This window comes from Dermacentor albipictus, chromosome 9, assembly GCF_038994185.2.
Source record: "Dermacentor albipictus isolate Rhodes 1998 colony chromosome 9, USDA_Dalb.pri_finalv2, whole genome shotgun sequence".
Classification (NCBI taxonomy): Eukaryota; Metazoa; Arthropoda; class Arachnida; order Ixodida; family Ixodidae; genus Dermacentor; species Dermacentor albipictus.
Genome location: NC_091829.1, coordinates 50,470,451 through 50,492,221, shown reverse-complemented (window position 1 = coordinate 50,492,221; position 21,771 = coordinate 50,470,451). Strand labels below are relative to the sequence as shown.

The 21,771-nt window shown below is 46.4% G+C and overlaps 2 protein-coding genes across 2 annotated transcripts in view; both read right to left on the bottom strand.

Annotated features, from left to right (window-relative positions):
* Positions 1–21,771, bottom strand: part of LOC135911934 (uncharacterized) — a 111,210-nt gene that overhangs the window by 13,126 nt on the left and 76,313 nt on the right. The window lies entirely within an intron of this gene.
* On the bottom strand, positions 1,254–2,048 carry LOC135911905 (ubiquitin-conjugating enzyme E2 Z-like). The gene has a single exon (XM_065444257.1). The coding sequence runs from the start codon at positions 2,046–2,048 to the stop codon at positions 1,254–1,256; it is 795 nt and encodes a 264-aa protein (XP_065300329.1).

Sequence of the window (21,771 nt, the reverse complement as noted above, 5' to 3'; positions counted from 1 at the left end):
TGGGCGCTCGCATAACCACTCCATAGAGCACAAAGTGAAAGCGCCCAGCATGGTCGATCAAACAGAACGCTTAGAAGATATATTGCTCAACATCACCCTTGAGTAGACGATGATTACGCGATCAACGAAGTTCTTCGTTTTATTGAGCTGCATTTTAAGTGCCCCGTCACAGCGCACTGCTGTCTATCGTGCTATCGCGTATAATGTGTAAATATATTATTTTTTGTCGTTATTGTTCGTGGTCGATGTTTTCGCTTATGGTGCTGCTGCCTATGAATGGTGCACTTCTACTTTACAACGCTACGTTCCCTCTGGTAGTTCGGTGAATAGTTTGGCTGCAGCAAGTTTGATTTCCACAACAGTTTTCTCCCTTGAAACGGATGCAAGGAAAGTACGCCTAACAGAATGAAAAACAAAGCAAAGTTTTACAGAACTCATCTTGCAAGGCAACTGCCCGAAAACATGCTTTTTAAGAACAAACTTTAAAAGTGATCTGGCCTTACTTATTACCACACGGGAGACTTCTGCCACATGTGAAGAAAACTATTATAGATGCGTCGACTGGTGTCGCGTATGTTTCATTACAATTGCAAAATATTCCAGTGGCAGCTGCTTGGCGTGTTGTTGCCCTCACATCATAAACACTGGGTAGTGCTTGGTATCTCTATGCACGTAAGCGACCCGATTGAGAAGTTTCCGAAGAATAACTAAAAGCATGGTGCCCACTTTACCAACAGGTATTTTCTTTTATTTCTGTTTGCGTTGAAGTGTTGTCTGAGAGTAGGTTTGTCGAACAATGTCTGTCACTGAATAAAGTGCGCACAGCACATGAATTTTATTCTTTACTGTAATTTGAAAAGTGATGAAATAGGCTAACACGCTCTTAGTCGAATCGACCGTACACATTAGCATATAGGAAATAGATGTAGTGCTACTGCGTGAAGTATGGAGTGAATATCTGTGAACACATTATACGTGTTAAAATAACACTGAAGCATTAAGGAGAAGGATGCAGTTTTAGAGACGATAAAGCAACAAAGTTATCAAACGTCATGCGAAAATACATTTGAGTGGTTAATTAGTAAATGTTTATGCTGTGCTTCAATTTGCTCCATGTTTAATTAAACCAGGAAACATCTGCCCTTAACTCACTGTGAAGGTGCCTTGTAGTTGTGACAGCTCGGAATTTAAGAAACGTTCTGCTTGGCCAGTTGGGTTTCGCACGTCAGGGTAACATTCGCACATGTCCATCGCTAATCCTGCAGATTCTCCACTTTCTGCTTCAGATTCTTCAGTCGCGTAAGCAGTTCGGCGTATTCGAAAGTGCCAGTGTGATTGTAGTACCATTCGTCCATTTTGTTACCCGACAGGTGGAGTTTCGGTTTCAATACTGCCTCGTAATGCTCGTAGAACTCGCTAAATTTTTTCACTGCGACGTCCCTCAAGGTCGACGGTAAAGAAGAAGTACCCTCGAGGCATGCCTCAACGTTGTCGCACACGGCTACTCTGATCGTCTGGTACTCCACAACGGCATTGTAGCTGCTGGCGAGGTCTACCATTTGTCCTTTCCTGATTCCGGGCTCGTTATAGATGGGGTCTTCGTTCAAGAGCGACTGGATGGAAATGAGCACGCTTGCTAGGCACTGCGCAGGGCTCCATCCTGTGCCAAGGATGTTGAGACAAATAGAGCCGCTCTTATTAAGGTTTGGGTTAAACCGCACCTTTCCACAGCCTGTGGTAAGGAATTTGACCGTTGGTGGCTGATAAGGATACTCTGGTGGGCACTTTATCAAGAACTCGAAAAAGCCCCCCTCGTACGGCGTTCCGGATGGACCAACCACGAGGGCGTGGATTCTGCTTACGTCGTTCTCATCCGGCTCGATGAATATTCCCGGAGCTGGGTCGGCGAAGATGTCCGCGATGTCGTTCTTAACCCTTGTCAGGAACGAAGGCGCGTCGTCTCGCTTGAATGGGCCGGCGGCTGCAGACTTGATGCCTTGCCCAGCTTTACCGGGTGCAGCCGGAGAAGCTTCTTGTGCGACGAACATTTTCACCGTTAAGGTGAAATAACTTCAAGCAGTCGGAGAAATTTCGACGCCGTTAAGTACGTCCCGAGCCAATCAACTAGTACGCCTTCATCTTCCTCCGCTACTGACTTGCGGCCACCATTCGAGTTTGACATAACACTGATATTTTTTGTAACCTTACATTTTAACCATGAAAGGAAATTGATTATTGGAGAGTGTCTGCAATGTTAAGCAATCACCGCATTGCTGCAATAATTATGTGGATGTGTTTTAGGGCTCGCCCGATGAAACCCGATGCCAATTCAGCTTCAGAAGATTAACCCATCCCACCTGACTGCTCAATCACGCTCATTGTCTTTTATTTAGATTTCAGGTGCGAAAGATTTTTTTTTTCTCAAATCATGGGGCTTTACGCGCTAATACCACGATCTGATTATTAGGCACGCCGTAGTGGGGGACTCCGGAAATTTTCACCACCATCGAATTGCTGCCGCCGTTGTGTGAAAGTCTACACTTATATTGCAATAAATATTGATGTATTTATGGTTTGATACCCCTTCAGTTACCTGGGTCATGTTGCTGTGTCGCGTCTTGTAGTTCAAAACATTTTGATGCTGAGTCAAATCTTTACTTCGTGTGCAATGCCTCCTCTTCCCCCTGGTGGATTAGAGATACGGTTACCACTGAATAATACGTATTTTGCCTTGCTGGTTCACGAAATGTTGTCTTTTCGGTCCCCACAGTATGAGGCATCTGCATAATTTTTATTTCGAAAGCAATTATACAGACACTCGAGCTGCAAATACGCGGCTGTCATCATTGCCGCCGCCACTGTCGTGACGGCGGCAGTGGCGGCAGTGGCGGCGTTTTCTTATCCCTTAACGTTACACCTATCATTCTTCTTTCCATAGCTCGTTGCGTCGTCCTCAATTTCAGCAGAATCCTTTTCGTAAGCCTCCAGGTTTCTGCCCCATACGTGAGTACTGGTAAGACACAGCTGTTATACACTTTTCTCTTGAGGAATAGTGGCAACCTGCTGTTCATGATTTGAGAATGCCTGCCAAGCGCACCCCAGCCCATTCTTATTCTTCTGGTTATTTCAGTCTCATGATCCGGATCCGTGGTCACTACCTGCCCTAAGTAGATGTACTCCCTTACCACTTCCAATGCCTCGGTATCTATCGTAAACTGCTGTTCTCTTCCGAGACTGTTCAACATTACTTTCGTTTTATGCAGATTAATTTCCACACCCACCCTTCTGCTTTGCCTCTCCAGGTCAGTGAGCATGCATTGCAATTGGTCTCCTGAGTTACTAAGCAAGGCAATATCATCAGCGAATCGCAAGTTGCTAAGGTATTCTCCATCAACTTTTATCCCGAATTCTTCCCACTCCAGGTCTCTGAATACCTCCTGTAAACATGCTTTGAATAGCATTGGAGAGATCGTATCTCCCTTTCTGACGCCTTTCTATATTGGGATTTTATTGCTTTCTTTGTGGAGGACTACTGTGGCTGTGGAGCCGCTATAGATATCTTCCAGTATTTTTACATATCGCTCATCTACACCCTGATTCCGTAATGCCGCCATGACTGCTGACGTTTCCACTGAATCAAACGCTTTTTCGTAATCAATGAAAGCTATATATAAGGGTTAGTTATATTCCGCACATTTCTCTGTCATCTGATTGATAGTATGAATATGGTCTATTGTTGAGTAACCTTTACGGAATCCTGCCTGGTCCTTTGGTTGACAGATGAAGTCTGATTCTATTTGCGATTACCTTAGTAAATGGTCCATATGTGCATGATGTAGTATGAGCATAATAGCTACCTGATAGAATACTTACAATACCTGATCATGCCTAATTGTGCAGTCTTGTTAAACAATATACGCGTGTAAAAATATTGACTCAATGAATGTTTCCTACATTCGAAGTATCCGAAAGATTCTTGTTTCATAAGTGTGACCTTCGCTGTCGGTTGGTGTTAGTATAATGCGTGTTAGATGTTAGATACGCATTGCTACCTTAGCCTTTCGTAGTTTACGAGTTCAATAAATAATGATGAACTAAACATAAGTGCAAGAGCTTTTTTTACCTGTGACTTCCATTTAAGTGCGAATGCGAAGGCTGGCACTTTAAACCCCCCCCCCCTTGTAATAGCAGCAGCTTGCCATGCTTCTGGCATGCAATAAATGAGTCTGTCATTGCAAGAAAGTTGTTTGTGGCCCTTTATTGAATAAACTACATATTGTGTAAAGCTGCAGTGTAGAATTTTCTTTTAACATGCCAGGGTGAAATGCTATTGCAAGTAGCATGGTATTTAATTACTTATAAAGGTAGTAATGACAAAGGATATCGTTATGACAGTTTACGCACCAATAAATGTGATCACAACGTTATTAGAAACTGTTATTAGAAACATGTTAGGCATGTATGTTTCTGCACAATTGATTAGCTGTGGACGTGCAAGAGCCGTTTATACTTAGAAGATGAAATCATTCACAGGAAGGGATGCAACTGGCTGACTTCGCTGCACAGTTTTCATTTACTTTCCTTTACTGTATCACCTTCTACTGTTTCATCTACACGAAAAAGGGCTGCTTGCCTGCTTTTCCCATTGTTGCAAGAGTTCTACACGATGGTGCAGGAGGGTGCGTTGTCACTGTACCACTATAGCAAGCCAATACTGTTTTGTTACTGTAAAGTTAATTACCGTTCAAAGCAAGGTTCAAAAGAGGTGCAGTAAGAACACAAAGCCCGCAAAATATTCCAGGTTAATTGATTTCTACGTGTAAAAAAAGCATTCTCCATCAGAGAAGAGGCACAACGTGCATGAAATATCCGAAAGAAACTGACGACGCTGTTTATTCAAGCCGCGGAGTTAAATATGTTATCGTAGAATATTCATTAGGATAGCCTGCACGTTTGCCACTTGACAGAGAGAGAGAGAGAAATAGAAGACAGGAGAGGCTGGGAGGTTAACCAGACGCACGTCCAGTTTGCTACCCTGCATTGAGGGAATGGAGTATGGCGATGAAGAGAGAGATAGGAGACCGAGAGAGAGAGAGAGAGAGCAAAGTTTCGCGCACAGTTGAAGGTTCGCACCGAGTCTACACACAGTTCCCAAAACCTGTCGACTTGAAGCATTTTAAGAGCGCTTTCTATGACTTTCTGTACCATTGAAGCGCACGGCCAGGCTCTAAGGATCTGCATTACAGAACATGGTCTAGAGTCCAGCTGGTTCAGTGCTGTCCTGAGAACTTCGCGCTCGACGTCGTACTGGGGACAGATACATAGGATGTGTTCAATCGTTTCTGTGGTTCCGCAAGAGTCGCACATCGGCGTATCCCCCACTCCAATGCGGAACGAGTAGGCCTTCGTAAATGCCACCCCGAGCCAGAGGCAGCACAATACTGTCGCCTCAGAACGGGAAATTTTTGATGGCACTTGTAGCGTTAAGGATGGCTCTAGCCTATGAAGATGAGACTTCGGGAGATTGGGAGAAGACCAATATTTGTGTGCCATAGCTTCAGTCACAATATGAAGCTTTCTTGCAGCGTCGGTTCTTGATAAGGGAATGTGTAAAGAGCAAGGCACAATGATCAGGACAGAAGAAGAACAGGATCGGCGCCGGTCCTTTCGTTTGTGTTCTTCTGTCCTGATTCTGCGGCCTGCTATTTACACATTCAAGCATGAACCAACTAGCGCAAGCACGAGTTTTACTTGATAAGGGGCTTGGAACTGGTCCGGCATCCAGATGCGTTGACCGTGCGGCTTCGTCGGCGAAGTCATTACTAGCAATGCTGGTATGTCCAGTTAGCCACTGCAATATAATTTCATGCCCTTTAGCGATAGCTTGATGATGATCCTCTCTTATTTCAAATGACAGCTGCTCATGAGTCCTATGTTATCCGCCAAAATGCAGAGTTTGAAGTGCTGTCTTGAAGTGAGTCGCAAAAATTGACACATTTCTGAGGTGACCCTTGCAGGAGGTATTTGACAGCAGCATGCAGGGCAGCAAGCTCTGCGCTGTTGATGTTGCCATGTGGAACTCTTTGAATTTGATTATGGTTTTCATGGCCGGAATGACAACGGTCCCTGAAGAGCTGGTAGGTGAGAGCCAACCATCAGTATAATAGATGTGTATTCGTCCCACGTATGTCTAATTGATTAATAGCAGCGTCATCTATTTCAGAGCTATTGTTGGGTGATTTGCATTCTTCTTTGCACCCGGAATACGTGGGCGCACCTGAGGCTGTTGGAGACACCACAAAGATAATGAAGGCCTTGCTGTTGGTATGTATCCCACTGGAAGACAATCTGTATGGGTGATTTTAACTTCCGAAAACATTGCACACGGTCTCTGCGATGTGAAATTTAATAAGCAAGTGAGATAAGATGACTTGTCAAGATGCATCTGGCAATTCGCGTGTGTGGAAAACTGACAGGAAATTAATACAACTAAGCTGTCGCGCGCTCAGCTCAACGTTGAAACTTCGGGTACTTTGCTGTCTCCCTCTTTGTCTTAGCCTAGGTGGCAAATAATCAAAATTCTCCGCACGCGTGACTTTTGTATGCTGCACAACGATTCAGTAAATTGTGACGACTCCAAAGGCCATTTCGTCTCGTGGAGATCGAACACTTCGTAGCCCATGCTCGTAGCCTTGGCAACTCCCAAAAGTGTGTGTCTGTAGCATACGAAACAAACGTGACAATGCACTTCATTTGCTACGTAGCTTGTCAAGGAAAGCACCTTACTGAGGCAATGGAATATGTGGTGCAAGTTTTACTTATTCTCCCTTCGCGTGCGAACCGCTTACGCCAATACACGTCTCCGCGCATCGCACTTGTTGAGGGAGACGCAATTTCCGAAAACAAATCGGGAAATAGCTCTCGGTGCAATTTCGGCAGAAAATCTAAGTGCTCGCTGCGAAAGAGCGACGCTGCGACCAACTTGTTGGTCACAGTCGAAAAGGGGGTGTAGGGGGGCGGCACTGCGATTGCGATTTTCGACGCATGCGGCGGAAGTTGGAATGTCATGGAAACCGCACTCGAGGTGCGATGTCGCATCATGTGAAACAGGCTTAAACCGGCGAAGGCGACGTCATATGTGTTTTTTTTCTAATGCTACGAATAATTTACTATTACACTATTATAATGATTGCACGTGTTAAGTTGACGAATTATGCATTTAGTTTACAGGTATAGGGCGTCCCGGGACCGGCTGGTTTTGCAGGTGTACTCGCCAAGAATGCTTACGCATTAATGTATAGGAGTGTAGGAAACTAAGGAAATGGGAGAGAAACCTCTTCATGTCCTTTTGACTTGAAACGCATGTGATGTAAAGTGAGGCCAGAGCAACTTTCACCCTCGTGAATGTAATGTGGCTGTGGAATCCCGGTTCGAATTTCACAACAAAATTAAATTGCCCAAAATATTTACATGAGCAAGGTGAACTAAAACAAAAAAGGTTAGCGGGCATACTTCAACATTTTATTATGCTTTCAATAAAACCACATGTTCGCATCAGCGACATATGCTGCTACCACTATCACGTTTGAAGTATTCTAGAATTCAGCACTTGGAACTTTTCCAGAGGTCATCTGTCTCTGCGTCAAACGTCCGTTTATGACGACCGTGAAGCTGCGTGAAGCAAAATAATGTGAAACCTGCCATTTACCTTTTGAGATCGTGTTTTTCACATGTTATCTTTAATGTAACCTTTAGAATTAGACTCTTTTGTTCCCCTTATCGCAAATATTTACACGCCATTCACACGATGGGCGTACAGCTGCTTTCTCGATCATGGACTAGAATTTGATGCTTAATGCTTCTGTTTATTAGTTACAGTTAGAATTATTCGAGATTGTTTGAACTTGTAATGGTTGATAAAGTGGTCGCTAAATCCTGCTCATGTCCTACTACTAGAGGAAAATCATTTAATTGTTGCAAGAAATCGAATAATCAACTTCGGCCATTCGAATATAATTTATTGCCTGCGGAAATATATAGAATATACGTTTAAGCATGCTAGCCTCGAGATCTGCCGCAGGAAAGTTGCCCTCTGGCTACGACTTAGCTTCTCGTCTGGAAGGATCCTTTCGCAAAGTAGACTCAATGCACTCAATTCCTTCATTTTGTACTACTGAGTGAGTAAAATCTTAAGCGGCGCTCACCTTTGCACTTCTCCTAATCACACCCGATGCCCTTACTCGCTCCTACTCCTCTAGTGAGCTGTCAGAATGGCTCCCCAACACCTGCTTACAACCCCCCCCCCCCTCTTTGCGAGCAAGCGTACTTGCAATACTCTTGCTTTTCTCTTCAATGTTCTTCGCGTTGTCTTCTGTCAAGTGTATAGGCTCCAGTTTTGACATTATCACGCAGTCGTGATGGTAAAGGACGCGGTAGAAAAAGTGTGAAATGACGAAACTAAGTTTTATTCGGTTAATATGTGCTCCCAAAAACAAGCTACACTCAAAGCACAACCATAGAGGTGAAGAAAGTCGGCGGGCGAAATGCGAAAACACCCGTGTACTTAGCTTTAGGTGCACGTTAAAGAACCCCAGGTTGTCGAAATTTCCGGAGTCCTCCACTACGGCGTGCCTCATAATCAGAAGGTGGTTTTGGCACGTAAAACCCCATAATTAATTAATTAGAAAGTCGGCGATCGTCGAAATATGATTTGCGGGTCAAGCGCATCGGCTTTTATACATGAGTCATGTCGGCTCTGCGAGGGGTGTCCAGATTGATAGGATAGACGCTGAAGTAAACAGCAGTTCTGGCGGCACGCCACACGACTGACGTGTGAATTGACAGGTGCAAAGCTGCAAGCCATCAGCGCGAACTTTTCGCAGTGGTAGTCAGCTCCAGCACGTCTCCGCTACCGAAATACAAATAACAGCTACAGCGTCTGTGCTAGAAAAAGGTCACATTCGCTAGAGTAAAGCGGTGCGTCAATTATACATTCGTGAACACCGATGCCCATTGCTAAACGTTTACCGCGAACCAAAGGTGCGATACAAGTTCAGCTGCAGTACACAACCGCTGACGGGGAACCGGCTAGGCCATTTGCGGCCACATCGCAGGCGACGCCGCCTGTAATATCAGCGTACCAATTCACGTTCGTGCTGTGCGAAATTTTTGTGAGTAGGTGGCAAAGCGGCAAAAAGAAAGAAAAAGCCATGTCGAACGACCATGGTAACGGGCACAATTGAAGGCAGGCACGTAATTATTACAAACATCTGGCGTCTGTAACTCTATGATAAGCCGGTCATGCTTTGCTTTTACATGAATAAAAACATGTTCGGTTTCTTCAACATGTCGCTGTTCAGGAATGCTAGCTTGAAGCTTCCAAGGTCCGACTCATGAAAAATTCAACACTTTTCTGTGAGCGCCCATAAGGATTTTGGAGCACCAAATTTATAGTGTCAAATTTTGGTGGCTTTCATCACTAGAAAACGCGGGAAGAGACATTCGAAGTCACAAAGCCCACCAATAGCACTCGCCACTCGGCCTAAATAATTTCCTGCCACTTTCAACTACGGAGATGTCAGTACTACGGACCCGCACAAGTCAAAATTATCTGAAAGCGAGGCTGCCATGGAAGGCCATAAGTTGGAATCGGGGCATTTTTTCGCAGGTTTCTGGGCCTTAGCGGTACCTCCCTGACAACAGAACGCTTCTGGCGAAACGAAAGATAACGTGACGTCATATTGGATAAATAATGAGTGTCATAATTTTGTTGTCAGTGGGGCCAAATGTACTTTTCTTGGCTTGCCCTTAGAGCAGTGTTTTGAAATTCTCCGCAGTTAGACGCGATGGCCTGCCTTTAGACTCGCAATTCAGAACTTTAGGCAGAGCGCCTTGGCCTATGATAGAATACACGTTGCAAACACACCGGTTCCACAATTACTACATACATGAGCAAGCAAACAACGCTAAATGCGAAAGCGACGTATAGTAACTGTGTAACGTGCGAGCATGCCTTTATGTGCACTACTGCAGACTGCAAGAGCTGCATGGCGTTTCAGTTGATAGTGGTAGCGAATGCTTTGTTAGCGAATGCTCGAAAAGTGGTATTATTGGTTCGATTAACTGAAACAGAGTAGTATCCTTTTGCTCTCAACATGTATATAAAGTTGGTCAGGAAATTGTTTTCGGTTGAAAAATATGAAGTTCTGTCTTGTCATATAATTAAAATATTTTTTGCACTGTTTCTTCTCACTTCATCTATACGATCATTCTTAGATCCCCACTGGTCCCATAGCCACTCTTGCTCGTGCCGGCAACAATTAGTTCTGAACCGCGTTTAACCTGAAGCTGCGCGACCCATTTCAATCGACCTTGGAGCGGACGCGGAAGTGTGGCTGGCTTCGCTTCGTACTGCCGATGTGAAGATTTCGTCGATACAGCAGGACACCATATACCATCGTAGCCGACCTAAATTCAGCAAAATGAAATTTGTGCTCATTCAAAATAGTTTTTCTGATTGCCTGATAATTCGGGGAATGGCGCCTTCCACGTCAGAAACATTCATCGGGAACGGTAATTATTTGCTAAAAGGTTGGATTCCAACGTAGTAAAATTTGTACATAAAACAGCCAATTGCCGGTTAAATTTGTTTTAAATCTTACCAAATTCTACCAAATTTGTATTTGTGATACTCTGCAGCCAAAGTGCATGAATGCATCCAGTGGAAAAGGTGTTAGTGGCAATCAAAATCGCCGTTTCAACCCTCCGCTAGAGAGAGAGAGAGACAAAGAGGAGGAAAGACAGGGAGGTTAGCCAGTGTAAGTACTGGCTGGCTACCCTGTGCTGGGGAAAGGGGTAAAGGGAGTAAAAGGAGAAAGAAGAACAAGAGGAGAAAAAAAATAAGGAAATTCACGCAGTACCGCGATACTACACGATACAACACTCAAAGGCGATCGCACAATTCGCAAGTCCTTAGATACTTCAGCAAAGCCTTTAAGGCCTTGAGTGCCGAAGCCCGTCTGGACCAGTGTCCTAGAGCCTTCTCCTCTGTAAAGGGGCGATTGTCCAGTTTTTTGAGCGCGGTTACGAGCACTGTTCTTGGCACTTTGTAGCTGGGACAGTCACAAAGGAAGTGCTGAATCGTCTCCTCGCAGTCGCAGGTTCCGCAAGTAGGGCTGTCGGCCATTCCAATACGGAATGAATAGGAGTTCGTGAAAGCGACGCCGAGCCACAGGCGGCACAGAAGTGTTGCTTCCGCTCGTGGTAACCCTGGTGGTAGCCGGAGTTGCAGACATGGATCCAGTCTGTGGAGACGTTCGTTCGTGAACTCACTGGTGTTCCACAGATTCTGCGTAAGCTCGCGGGCGAGAGAGCGAAGACTTGTGGCTGCGTCTGTTCGTGACAGTGGTAGTGGTACAACGCGGGCACCGTCGTGGGCCGATCGGGCGGCGTCATCCGCATGATGATTGCCCGCAATTCCGCAATGACCCGGTATCCACTGGTAGATGACGTTGTGCCCTTTGTTGATTGCTTGATGGTGGAGTAGTCGGATGTCTGCCACTAGTTGCATATTTGGTCCGTGGTTGAAAGGGGACATCAGACACTGGAGAGCTGCCTTCGAGTCACATAAGAGGGACCATGACTGTGACGATTTGTGACTAATAAACTCTAAAGCAGCACGGATAGCTGCGAGTTCTGCAGCCGTCGATGATGTTACGTGAGACGTCTTGAACTTGAGGGTGACAGACTCTGCGGGAATAACCACTGCTCCAGCTGAGCTATTAGAGCAGACAGAACCATCCGTGTAAACGTGGATGCGTTCTTTGTGTTTGTCATGAAGGAATGAAAGCACGGTTTGTTTGAGGGCAAAAGATGACATCTCCGTTTTCTTTTTGATACCGGGAATATGAAGAAGAGCCTGGAGTGGATGAAGGCACCACAGCGGTAGAGATGGTCGTGCTGCAGGCGTGAAGCTTGATGGTAAAGTTCCGTGGTTGGCGGCAATCCTGCTAAACGCTGAACGAGGTCGAGTGGCAGGAAGGGAGGCGAGATGATGCGATGGAAGTCGCGCGAAGTGTCTGATATGCATCCTTAAAGCGTCGACTTGAAGATACGTATCGATGGGGTGGTCGTGCGCGATGGCTATTGTTGCTGCCGTGGATGCACATCTGGGAAGTCCAAGGCAAATTCGCAGAGCTTGAGCTTGTACAGACTGGAGGGCACGGAGGTTGGTCTTACTGGTCCCACCCAGTACAGGTAAGCTATAGCGCAGGAAACCGAGGAACAGTGCATTATAGAGTTGGAGCATCGCACTCACAGACGCACCCCACGACTTTCCTGCAAGAAATCTGAGCACGTGAGTCATCATGAGTAATTTCCTTTTTAGGTACGAGACATGAGGACTCCAGGAGAGGTCTCGATCTATTATCACCCCTAGAAAGCGGTGCGTCTTCTCGTAGGCAATCGGATGTCCATTAATTTTGACAACGTACGGTTTCATTGCTTTGCGCGTGAAAGCGACCATAGAGCACTTCTCGGAGCACACCTCCAGGCCTCGCGCTCGAAGATAGCCTGATGTTAGTGTGGCCGCTTTTTGAAGTCTGGCGCGCACCTGGGGACGCGTCGCTCCTGATGACCAAATGCATATATCGTCTGCATAGATCGACACATGGACGGACTGCGGAAGGATGTGAACCAGGTCGATGAGCACGAGGTTAAATAGAGTGGGGCTCAAGACTCCACCTTGTGGTACGCCACGGCAGGTGTTGTGTTGTGATGACGCACCATCCTCTGTTTGCACAAAGAAAGACCTGTCCTTCAAGAAGCTGAGTATCCACCGAAAAACAAGGCCGCCTAGGCCGACATTGCCCAGAGCGTCTAGGATGGCTCGATGGGTTACGTTATCATAAGCGCCTTTAACATCCAGGAACATTGCCGCTGACAGCCTCCTTAGGCTTTTTTCGTGCTGAACAGACGTGACAAGGTCGATGACGTTGTCTATAGAAGAGCGTCCGCGTCGAAAGCCTGCCATAGCGTCAGGGTATAACCGGTAGTGTTCTAGATACCACTCTAGCCGCGTCAGCACCATCCTCTCCATCACCTTTCCGAGACAACTGGCCAGAGCAATGGGACGATAAGACGCCACGTCTAGGGGTGATTTACCTGGTTTGAGCAGAGGCACAAGGCGGCTGGACTTCCATGCAGCAGGAACCAGTCCTTCACGCCATGAATTATTGTACACGCCTAGAAGAGCATGCCGGGCTGTTTGACCGAGGTGTCCGAGAGCTGCGTATGTCACCCCGTCAGGCCCAGGCGATGAGGAACGTCTGCACGCTGCCAACGCCGCCTGCAATTCCTCGATGGTAAACGGATTGTCCATACGTGAATCCCGCGAGATTGGAACATCACCGGGATCACGTGTAACGAACGATGGCGGCAGACCAGCAACCTTGACACAGAAGTCCTCCGCTACGTCGATCTCTCGGCGACCTTGGTAGAGAGCCAGACATTTGAAGGGGTGGCGTTGTTGCGGTGACGTTCGAAGACCACGCACCGTTCTCCAGATATGTGACAGGGGTTTATGCGGATCAAGGGAATCGCAGAAGGTTTTCCATCTGAGAGACTGCAGGGAGTTGATCCGACGCTGGATCTTCTTCTGTATTCGTCTCGCCTCCCTTAGGTCGTAGATGGACTTGGTGCGCCTGTACCTTCGTTCCGCGCGACGGCGGATTGCTCGAAGCCGCTCCAATTCTGCTTCGAAATGAGAAAACATGGGAATAGGCCTAGAAGCTCTGGTGGCTTCTTGAGCAGCGGCGTTAATTAGCTTTTCGATGTTGCCAGGTAGACAGTCCTGAATCTCTTGGCAATTCTTCTCCATGAGCAGCGTGTATTGAGGCCAGTCAATGTGACGAAGAACTGTGGTCGACTGTGTCTTGCGTATGCCGTCAATTTTAACATATGTTGGGACGTGGTCACTACCATGCGTTTCGTTGTCCGTGAACCATTTCACACTGGCGCTGAGGCATCTTGAAACAAAAGTCAAGTCCAGGCAGCTGCTGTATGTCAATCCCCGCAGAAAAGTAGGACTGCCATCATTTAGGCAGCAGAGCTCATGGTCCGACGCGAAGGATAGTAGGCGTCTTCCTCGGCAATCCATCTTTAAACTTCCCCATAGCGGATGATGCGCATTGAAGTCGCCGGTAATAATCCATGGTCCAGCTGTCGCTGTTAAAATTGCACTTAGTCTCGCGTTGTCAAATCGACTCGAAGGTGAAATGTAGGCACCTACGAGCGTGAGTGCGACGTTCTTGCATTTTATCGTCAAACATACGTACTGATTGTCGTCATCAGGTGCGACTGGGTGTGAAACATACGTCAAATCGCATCTGATATAAACGATGACTTTGCTGCGTTCGCTACAGGTAGCAGACATGAAAGCTTCATATCCTGATAGGCGGATGGCGTTGTCAATGTTTGGTTCACAAATGACGATTATTGGAAATTTGTACTTAAAGACAAACGGACGAAAGTCCGAGATGCGGGATTTAATGCCTCTGACATTCCATTGGAAGAGAGACGCTTCCTTGACCTCCTTAATGAACGAGTGTAGAGGAGCAGCCATGGTGCTTCTCAAGACCGGACAGTACTGGATTCAGGGCGTCCAGTATTTGAAGTGCGCCTCGAGCCGCCGGAGTGTGTATGGCGGTCAGTAGTACTCGTAGCGTGTTCATAAGGGCCCTTATCATGGTGACAACTTGTTTGTCGTCGTCTAGGGTGCTACCTGAAGGTGAAGCATGATTCGGTGAGCGTGCTACATCCTGTCGCTCCGCTGGTGGATCTAGCCGTGGCAATGGCGGCCACTCCTCGCTTGAGGCAATGATATTGGAGCCTTTCTGCTGAGAAACCTCATTGCTGCTATTGCTAGTTGTATGCGGAAGTTTCTGGACTGTCAGTGGACGCGGTGCATCCTTAGCAATAGCAGTGGGTTTCCTAGATCTCCGGCGACGTGAACGTCGACGTCGCACCTTAGCGGCAGCCTCCCTGTGCGAGGAACCATCCCTGACCATTTGCCTCAAGACTTTCGCTTCATTTTTCACGTGTGGGCAATTCTTTGAAGTTGCATCGTGAGAGCCCTGACAATTGGCGCACTTTTGGTGTTCTGTACGACAGGCGTCGGAGCTGTGCGACCCAGAGCAACGTGAGCACACGGCAGCATTTGTGCAAACCGCACTAACGTGCCCTATCCTTTGACACTTCCTACACTGAAGCGGCTTTGGCACAAAAGGTCGTACTATGTGTCTGAAGTGACCGACCTTGACGTGTGACGGTAGGCTGTCACCTTTAAAGGTTAACTTCACACACTGCGAGTTCCCCAGGCGACGGGCATGCAATATGGCAATTCCCTCTGTCGCCGGCTTGATGAGTATGTGCAGGTCAGCATCGCTTATCGAATTATCTACGTCATATACAACGCCGGCCGTAGAGTCGTGATCGTCTTGTTTATAGCAGCGTACGTTGATGCTATCCAGGACCTTAACATTGCTCAGAATGTCTAGCGCGCTGCGGTTTGCGACATCTATAGCAAGGATGTTCTTTCGGGCGTTGATCCTTACATCTTTGATCTGACCCGGAACAAGTGCCTCGAGCGACACAGATGTGGCCTGGCGGTTGATCCGGTTTAGATTGTCGCTAGCAGCCACAGGCACAAATAAAATTGTGAGGTCTGATGGCTTTCGCGTAGGGATCACAGTTGCCTTACTTGTGGACGGAGATGTCCTGACGAGCCGTCTCTTTGCTTTGTTCTTCACTACGGGCACGAAGTCACTATCATCCGAGGTTTCATCACTGGTTGCTGAGTAGATCACAGTGTCCTCGCTGTCGGTGTCACTCGGGTGACTAGACCGCTTTCTCGGAGCGGCCGCTGTTGACGTAGAAGGACCAGGGGCCCCTCCAGGTGACTCCACGTCCATCGCCGTAGTTAAGGGAGCGGCGTCTCCCACAAGGTAGCTTCAAATTCGCAGAGACAAAAAAGCAGCGTTCCACACAGTGAACACTTCGTCGTCGTCCAGTCCTCCGCTAGAATAATTGCTTGTACTGAGGAGACTATGGTAGCGAAGGGCACTGACTGTGGCGCTCCGCCCTTTGCATGCTACGCCACTTCTTCCGATCTTGGGGCATACAACTCATTAAGCTACATTCAGAAGCCGTCTCACTACTTGTGGTTGAGTTACTACAGAGTTTGACACGGCTGCATAGAGAAACATAACCGCTTCAGCACGCTTAATAACTGTTCAACATAGACGCGACACCCGCCGTGGTTGCTCAGTGGCTATGGTGTTGGGCTGCTGAGAACGAGGTCACGTGATCGAATCCCGGCCGCGGCGGCCTCATTTCTATGGGGGCGAAATGCGAAAACACCCGTGTTCTTAGATTTAGGTGCATGTTAAAGAACCCCAGGTGGTTGAAATTTCCGGAGTGCTCCACTACGGAGTCCTTCATAATCAGAAAGTGGTTTTGACACGTAAAACCCCATAATTTAAAGAAAGAGTACTTGTTGTATGGCTATTTTACGAAATTGCTAAATAAATAATTGCTGAAGAAAGGTCAGAAGTTGAGGTGAAAAAGGGGCTGAAAGACCTGTCTCTCACAGACACATGAAAAGGGCGTATACAAGAAAAAAAAACATTGCAACATAAAAGACAGAACTGCTACATCACCAGAGTGCCAAAAACTTCAGATAAGACAGTTCAAGCAAATATGACAGTTTGTCATGCAGGCTTTCACTGTGAAACCGAAAACAAAACTTGCATTAGCCATTTTTCTTTCTGCACTAGTTCGAAAACTTTTCTCCATGTCGCACTTGTGATGATTTGCGAGACTTTAACAGATGAAGAACATTCAGTTGCTGCGAAATATGTGGTTACTTCCAAATATTCGAAAATATCGAATAGCTTTTTTTCGGATACGAATGGTTAGAATGTGGTATTAGTAATCGATTAGTACGTAAAACTCCAAATATTTAGCAGGCAAGAATTTTGGACGTGTTGGTGGGATACGTACAAACTGGGATACATAGCGCAAGAAAGACACAGGGACGAGCAGAAACACGGGACGAGCGCGCCACCCATGAAAAATGTCCACCCCCATGAAAAAAGACATCGTTGGCGCTCCGAGTGTCCTATTTTATTTGTTTGTTTACTGGTGAATTTGCCAATTGTTGGTTCTCCCTTATCAGTAGGTCATGTTATTTTGACTGATTTCACTCTGCTAGATGCTATGTTCGTTTGCGCGAGAAATGTTTGGGAACGCTGCTATGACGACCCGCAAGCGGGCATGTCACGTGGTATTATTTTTTTTTTCGTGGGCATCTGCAGTGAGTGGAAGAACACTAATACTTAAGAGATAGAGAAACGAAAACTGTTTATTCTGTCGTTTTGCAAACCGCTTTGCAACATTCTAAATGGAATATTTTTCCTAGCTTCGTTGCTTCAGCAGTTGGATAATTAATCTAAGCGAGAGCCCATGCGCACGTGCCATTTTCTATTCACGCACATGCGAAGAATAATATGTGCGAAAGGTTTTCAATGTTACCATGTCTTTCGCGTTTGTAACGTCGGATATGGACAAGTTACTCATAAAAGTTAGAGCGTACCAGTTTTGAAACAAAGCTTGTACTGGCTCACAAGTTTCGGTGGCGATGTCGTCAAGCAAAAAAAAACCCAGTTGCTCCCAGAGCAGAGCAGCTGTAGCCCGGTTGATTGATTGGGGTGGTTTAGGTGGATTAGAATAGGGTGGTTTGATTGGCTGCGCGCTTGCCCTACGCGCACAACCAATCAGAGTCGTTTCGCTTCCGCCGTGAAGGGAAAGGGCAGGAAACGGTCTCGCGCGTGCTGCCGCCGGCTTCTTTTCCGTTGAGTTCAGTCTCAGCAAACGGATTGGAAGGCAACGCGCCCCCGAGGAACGGGCAGCGTTCGACGAGCCGCGGCGAGAACTCGCCCGTGAAAGGACTTGCCGTCGGCACGCCGATCCAGATGTTAAGCGCTAAATATAGTCCGACGTAGCGTAAGCGTGCACACACGTTACATCACGTTAGCGAGAACAACAGCGTCTATAGTTCAACCAATGCTTTGACGCTCTTGCACAGCCAACGTAACCGGACGCGGCCAACGTGCTCCAACGGGCCCGATGTCTAGCAAAGCTCGCCCGCGCGCCCATAACGTCGGACTGTAAAGGCGCCTTTGGAACTGCCCGAGCCCAGGCAATCCCACAGCAACGAGAAGATCCCAAGCTGAGGGAACAGGAGGCCGAAGCAACCCAACACCGTTACGTGTGGGTTGCTTAAGCGCGACGAAGGTCAGGTGCACGCAGGACCAAGCTTCACTTACTCCCAACTTCTGGTAGGGTGAAGGGTCGGGAATTTTTTCCATGCATTTTTCTCGTCTCATCTAAACCATTGAGAACTATGTCAGACTACACTGCTTTGACGATCTTCCCATGCAGTTACGAAGCAGGTCGTAATGTTTCTCACCAGAGTAATGAAAAATCTGTCGCCATGACATTACCATCATGCTAAGGTAGCCGCGGTCATCTTGCTGCTGTGGTGAGGCACATGCTTGCGTCGCTCATACACATTTGCTTGACGTACGCGAAAAGGTTAGATATAGAGAAACAAGATTTTATAATATGCCGAAGTTCATCTGGTAACGCTGCGCAGAATGCCCATAGGTACTGTTTAGCTAGCTGCCGACAAAATGTTTTACATACTATTGATTTCGTGTAGTATCGCTTTCGACACATCGGCTTGTCGTCATCGTCCCAAGCACAGTTGTTGGCTTTACATGGATGTGTTCCACCATCTTGTAACAGAGTGCGTTACCCGAAACACTTTAGATAAGGAGGCAATCAACGAATGTTTCACATGACTGAGTCTGACAACGCGTCGGATATCGGTATTTTTTATCGCGGCGCAGAATTGCGATAAGGCTTGACGTTCGCGATGATGTGACAAGGCACACAAACAAATAAATGTTCTGTAAGGTCTGTCGGATGGGTGAATCCTAAAAGTGTTCTGCAGCAGCTGTTTTGATCTGCTCATCAATAAGGTAGCAATAAAACTAGCTCTCTGAGCAGAATGTTGCACTTTGTGTACCTTGACACAAGTACCTCTATTGCGAATGTTGGTGTATACCGCCTTCCATGGTTCTATTGCCCTGTAGAACATGCATTTATGAATGACGTTTTGGGGGAACGTTTTAGAACAGCATAACTTGCTTCATTCTCTAGCGGTGACCCCGCGTGAGCCAAGGCAGAATTGAGGAACGTAACTCTTCATTTTATTAATACGTAATAAGAAAAAGGAAACCGAAAGTGAACTAATAGACAACTCCTCATATGTGCGAGCTGAACCCACAACTTCAGCATTACGGGCGATGGTCTATACTATCGACCTACAGCGAAGGCACCAAACGCGACAATAAATGTCGAGAAGAGTATTATGACAATATTTCTTGAAGTAACTATAGGCTTGGTAAAATGTTCGCTCGAGTTTGAGACTTGTACGTTGTCGCAAAAATATTGCTCATTAGTGTTTTAACAACCAAACTACGTCATGTGAATGTGTGTTTAACCTGGCTATACCTGCTCTATATAATATTCTATTACTCTTAATACAAAATGAACAAACTCAAGCTAGATCTCATACCGTCCTTTACTGCTAGAGTAAATTAATTTCTAGCAGGTGACTTATCATTAAGGGGCCGCACTGCACGTACAGCCACTCATACGCCACAAGGACAAGAAAGAGAAAGCTGACAATACTTGTCAGTCAACGTGCTGCAATTCTCGGTATTGTTTTCTGTTGAGCGAATGCGTACGAACACTGACATTTAGTTCATCTGGACTTCACGCCCTAAAATACGTTATATCTGCGTTAATGTCGTCATACATAGAGGCGATGTTCATTGCTCCCAAAACGTCATGAATACTTACAGCGAAGCTGTATATGGCTAGGGCAAATCCGTCATCCGGGAACAACCCTTGAACTGGCTCGTTCATGACAATCAAACTCCAGACCTCGTCGTTAGCGACTTCAACGTGGACGTGTCGACGACAGATGGAAATTGGCTGCCCTCGTTCATGTTCCGACGGTTCGGGTTACAGTGCTTCACCGATCCTAAGGTGCCAACGACAGCGAGCCTCTGGTGCTTGGACTTAACCTTCGCCCAGACCTATTCCTCGTCGTCACCGAACCCTTAGCCGCCTATACCATAGCAACCACAAAGCTGTAGTAACTTGCGTGACATAATAAACAACAACAAAATATTTATGTATCTCTGTTTTGTATATTATACCATCTATACAGCTTCGCTGGTCATTCACCTTCACAGAGTGGAATGCATGCCGAATTTTTTTCTTCGGTTATTTCTACCATGCGCAACCAACCATACCAAGCGTCTCCCCATGCAGAGTGTTGCCATAGTAAGCCAGGATTATTTAAATAATCGCTTTGCTTATATTGTATAACGCAGTGGCTGTATACTTTACGCAGTGTACGTATATTACTACGTAACGCAGTGTACTGTATATTACTTTAGCCTTTTGTTTTGATTGGTTCTTTTGCGAATTACCTGCTTCTGCATTTTTTTAGTTAACATGGTACACTGAAATGCTTTTACTATACGATGCTTTATTACTCCGGTGGTCTTTCTTTTTCGTGATGAAACCGATTGAAGCACACCTCTCTTTAATGTATCTGTCCCGAAAGTGATAATGAATAAATAAATTAATTAATTAATTAATTTCTCCCTATCTCCTACTTTGTGCATGTTCGCATGCGTTTTGCGTCCGATATTTTCCGACTGTAAGCCACCTGTTTACACAGGTTTCATTACTTCAAAAGACAAACGCCGTCGTGGCGTAGTGGCTTTGCTGTTGCGCTGCTAAGCCCAAAGGCGCGGGATCTAATGGCGGTAGGGCGGCCACATTTAGACGGGGGCGAAGTTAAAAAATGGCCGCGTTTCGTGCATTGGGATCACGGTAAAGAACCTCATTTGGTCACAATTATTCTAGAGTAGCCCACAACGGTGCGCCTCATAAGCATGTCGTGGTTTTGGCATGTAAAACATCATAATGTTTTTTTTTTTTTCTTAATAGATGCCAGCTTGCTAAACCACTTTTTTTTCAGTAGAGTAGAAATTTGGGCGGGTCGGCGCGCCATAGTTCAAAACCTAAAGATGAGCGCTCAGGCGAAGCACACAGAAAATAGCGATACGCACACATAGCGCTAACTAGCAACCGCATTGGTTTATTGCTTCTTGCTTCAAAACTTACTTATAGGGCAAACAACACAGGCAGGAAAGAACATATAAAAGGGGCGGGCATAGATCACGAATCACGATATTTATGACGTCGTCTTTTTGTGCAGAAGACGTGACGGCGTGCTGACGGACAGACCGTTATTTGTGCGCGTCAAAAGGTCTTCTAATATATTTCCGGGAACTCTGCTCACGGTATTTTTCCAGAATCTGCACAGACTGCGTGACAGTGCCCACATGCAGAAACGGTTCATGTGTATAGTGTGCGTGTGCGTGCGTGTGTGCATGCGCGTGTGTGCGTGTGGTGTGTGTGTGTTTGTGTGTGTGTGTGTGTGTGTGTGTGTGTGCGTGCGTGCGTGTGTGTGTGTGTGTGCGTGCGTGTGTGCGCGCGCGCGCGCCTGTGTGTGTGTGTGTGTTGGGACTTATTCTTTTTTTCTCTCTCTTCAACCTATCACATCCA

Bases quoted from the DNA above. Each gene is read 5' to 3' on its own strand.
- LOC135911905 (XM_065444257.1), bottom strand. From the start codon at position 2,048: ATGTTCGTCGCACAAGAAGCTTCTCCGGCTGCACCCGGTAAAGCTGGG.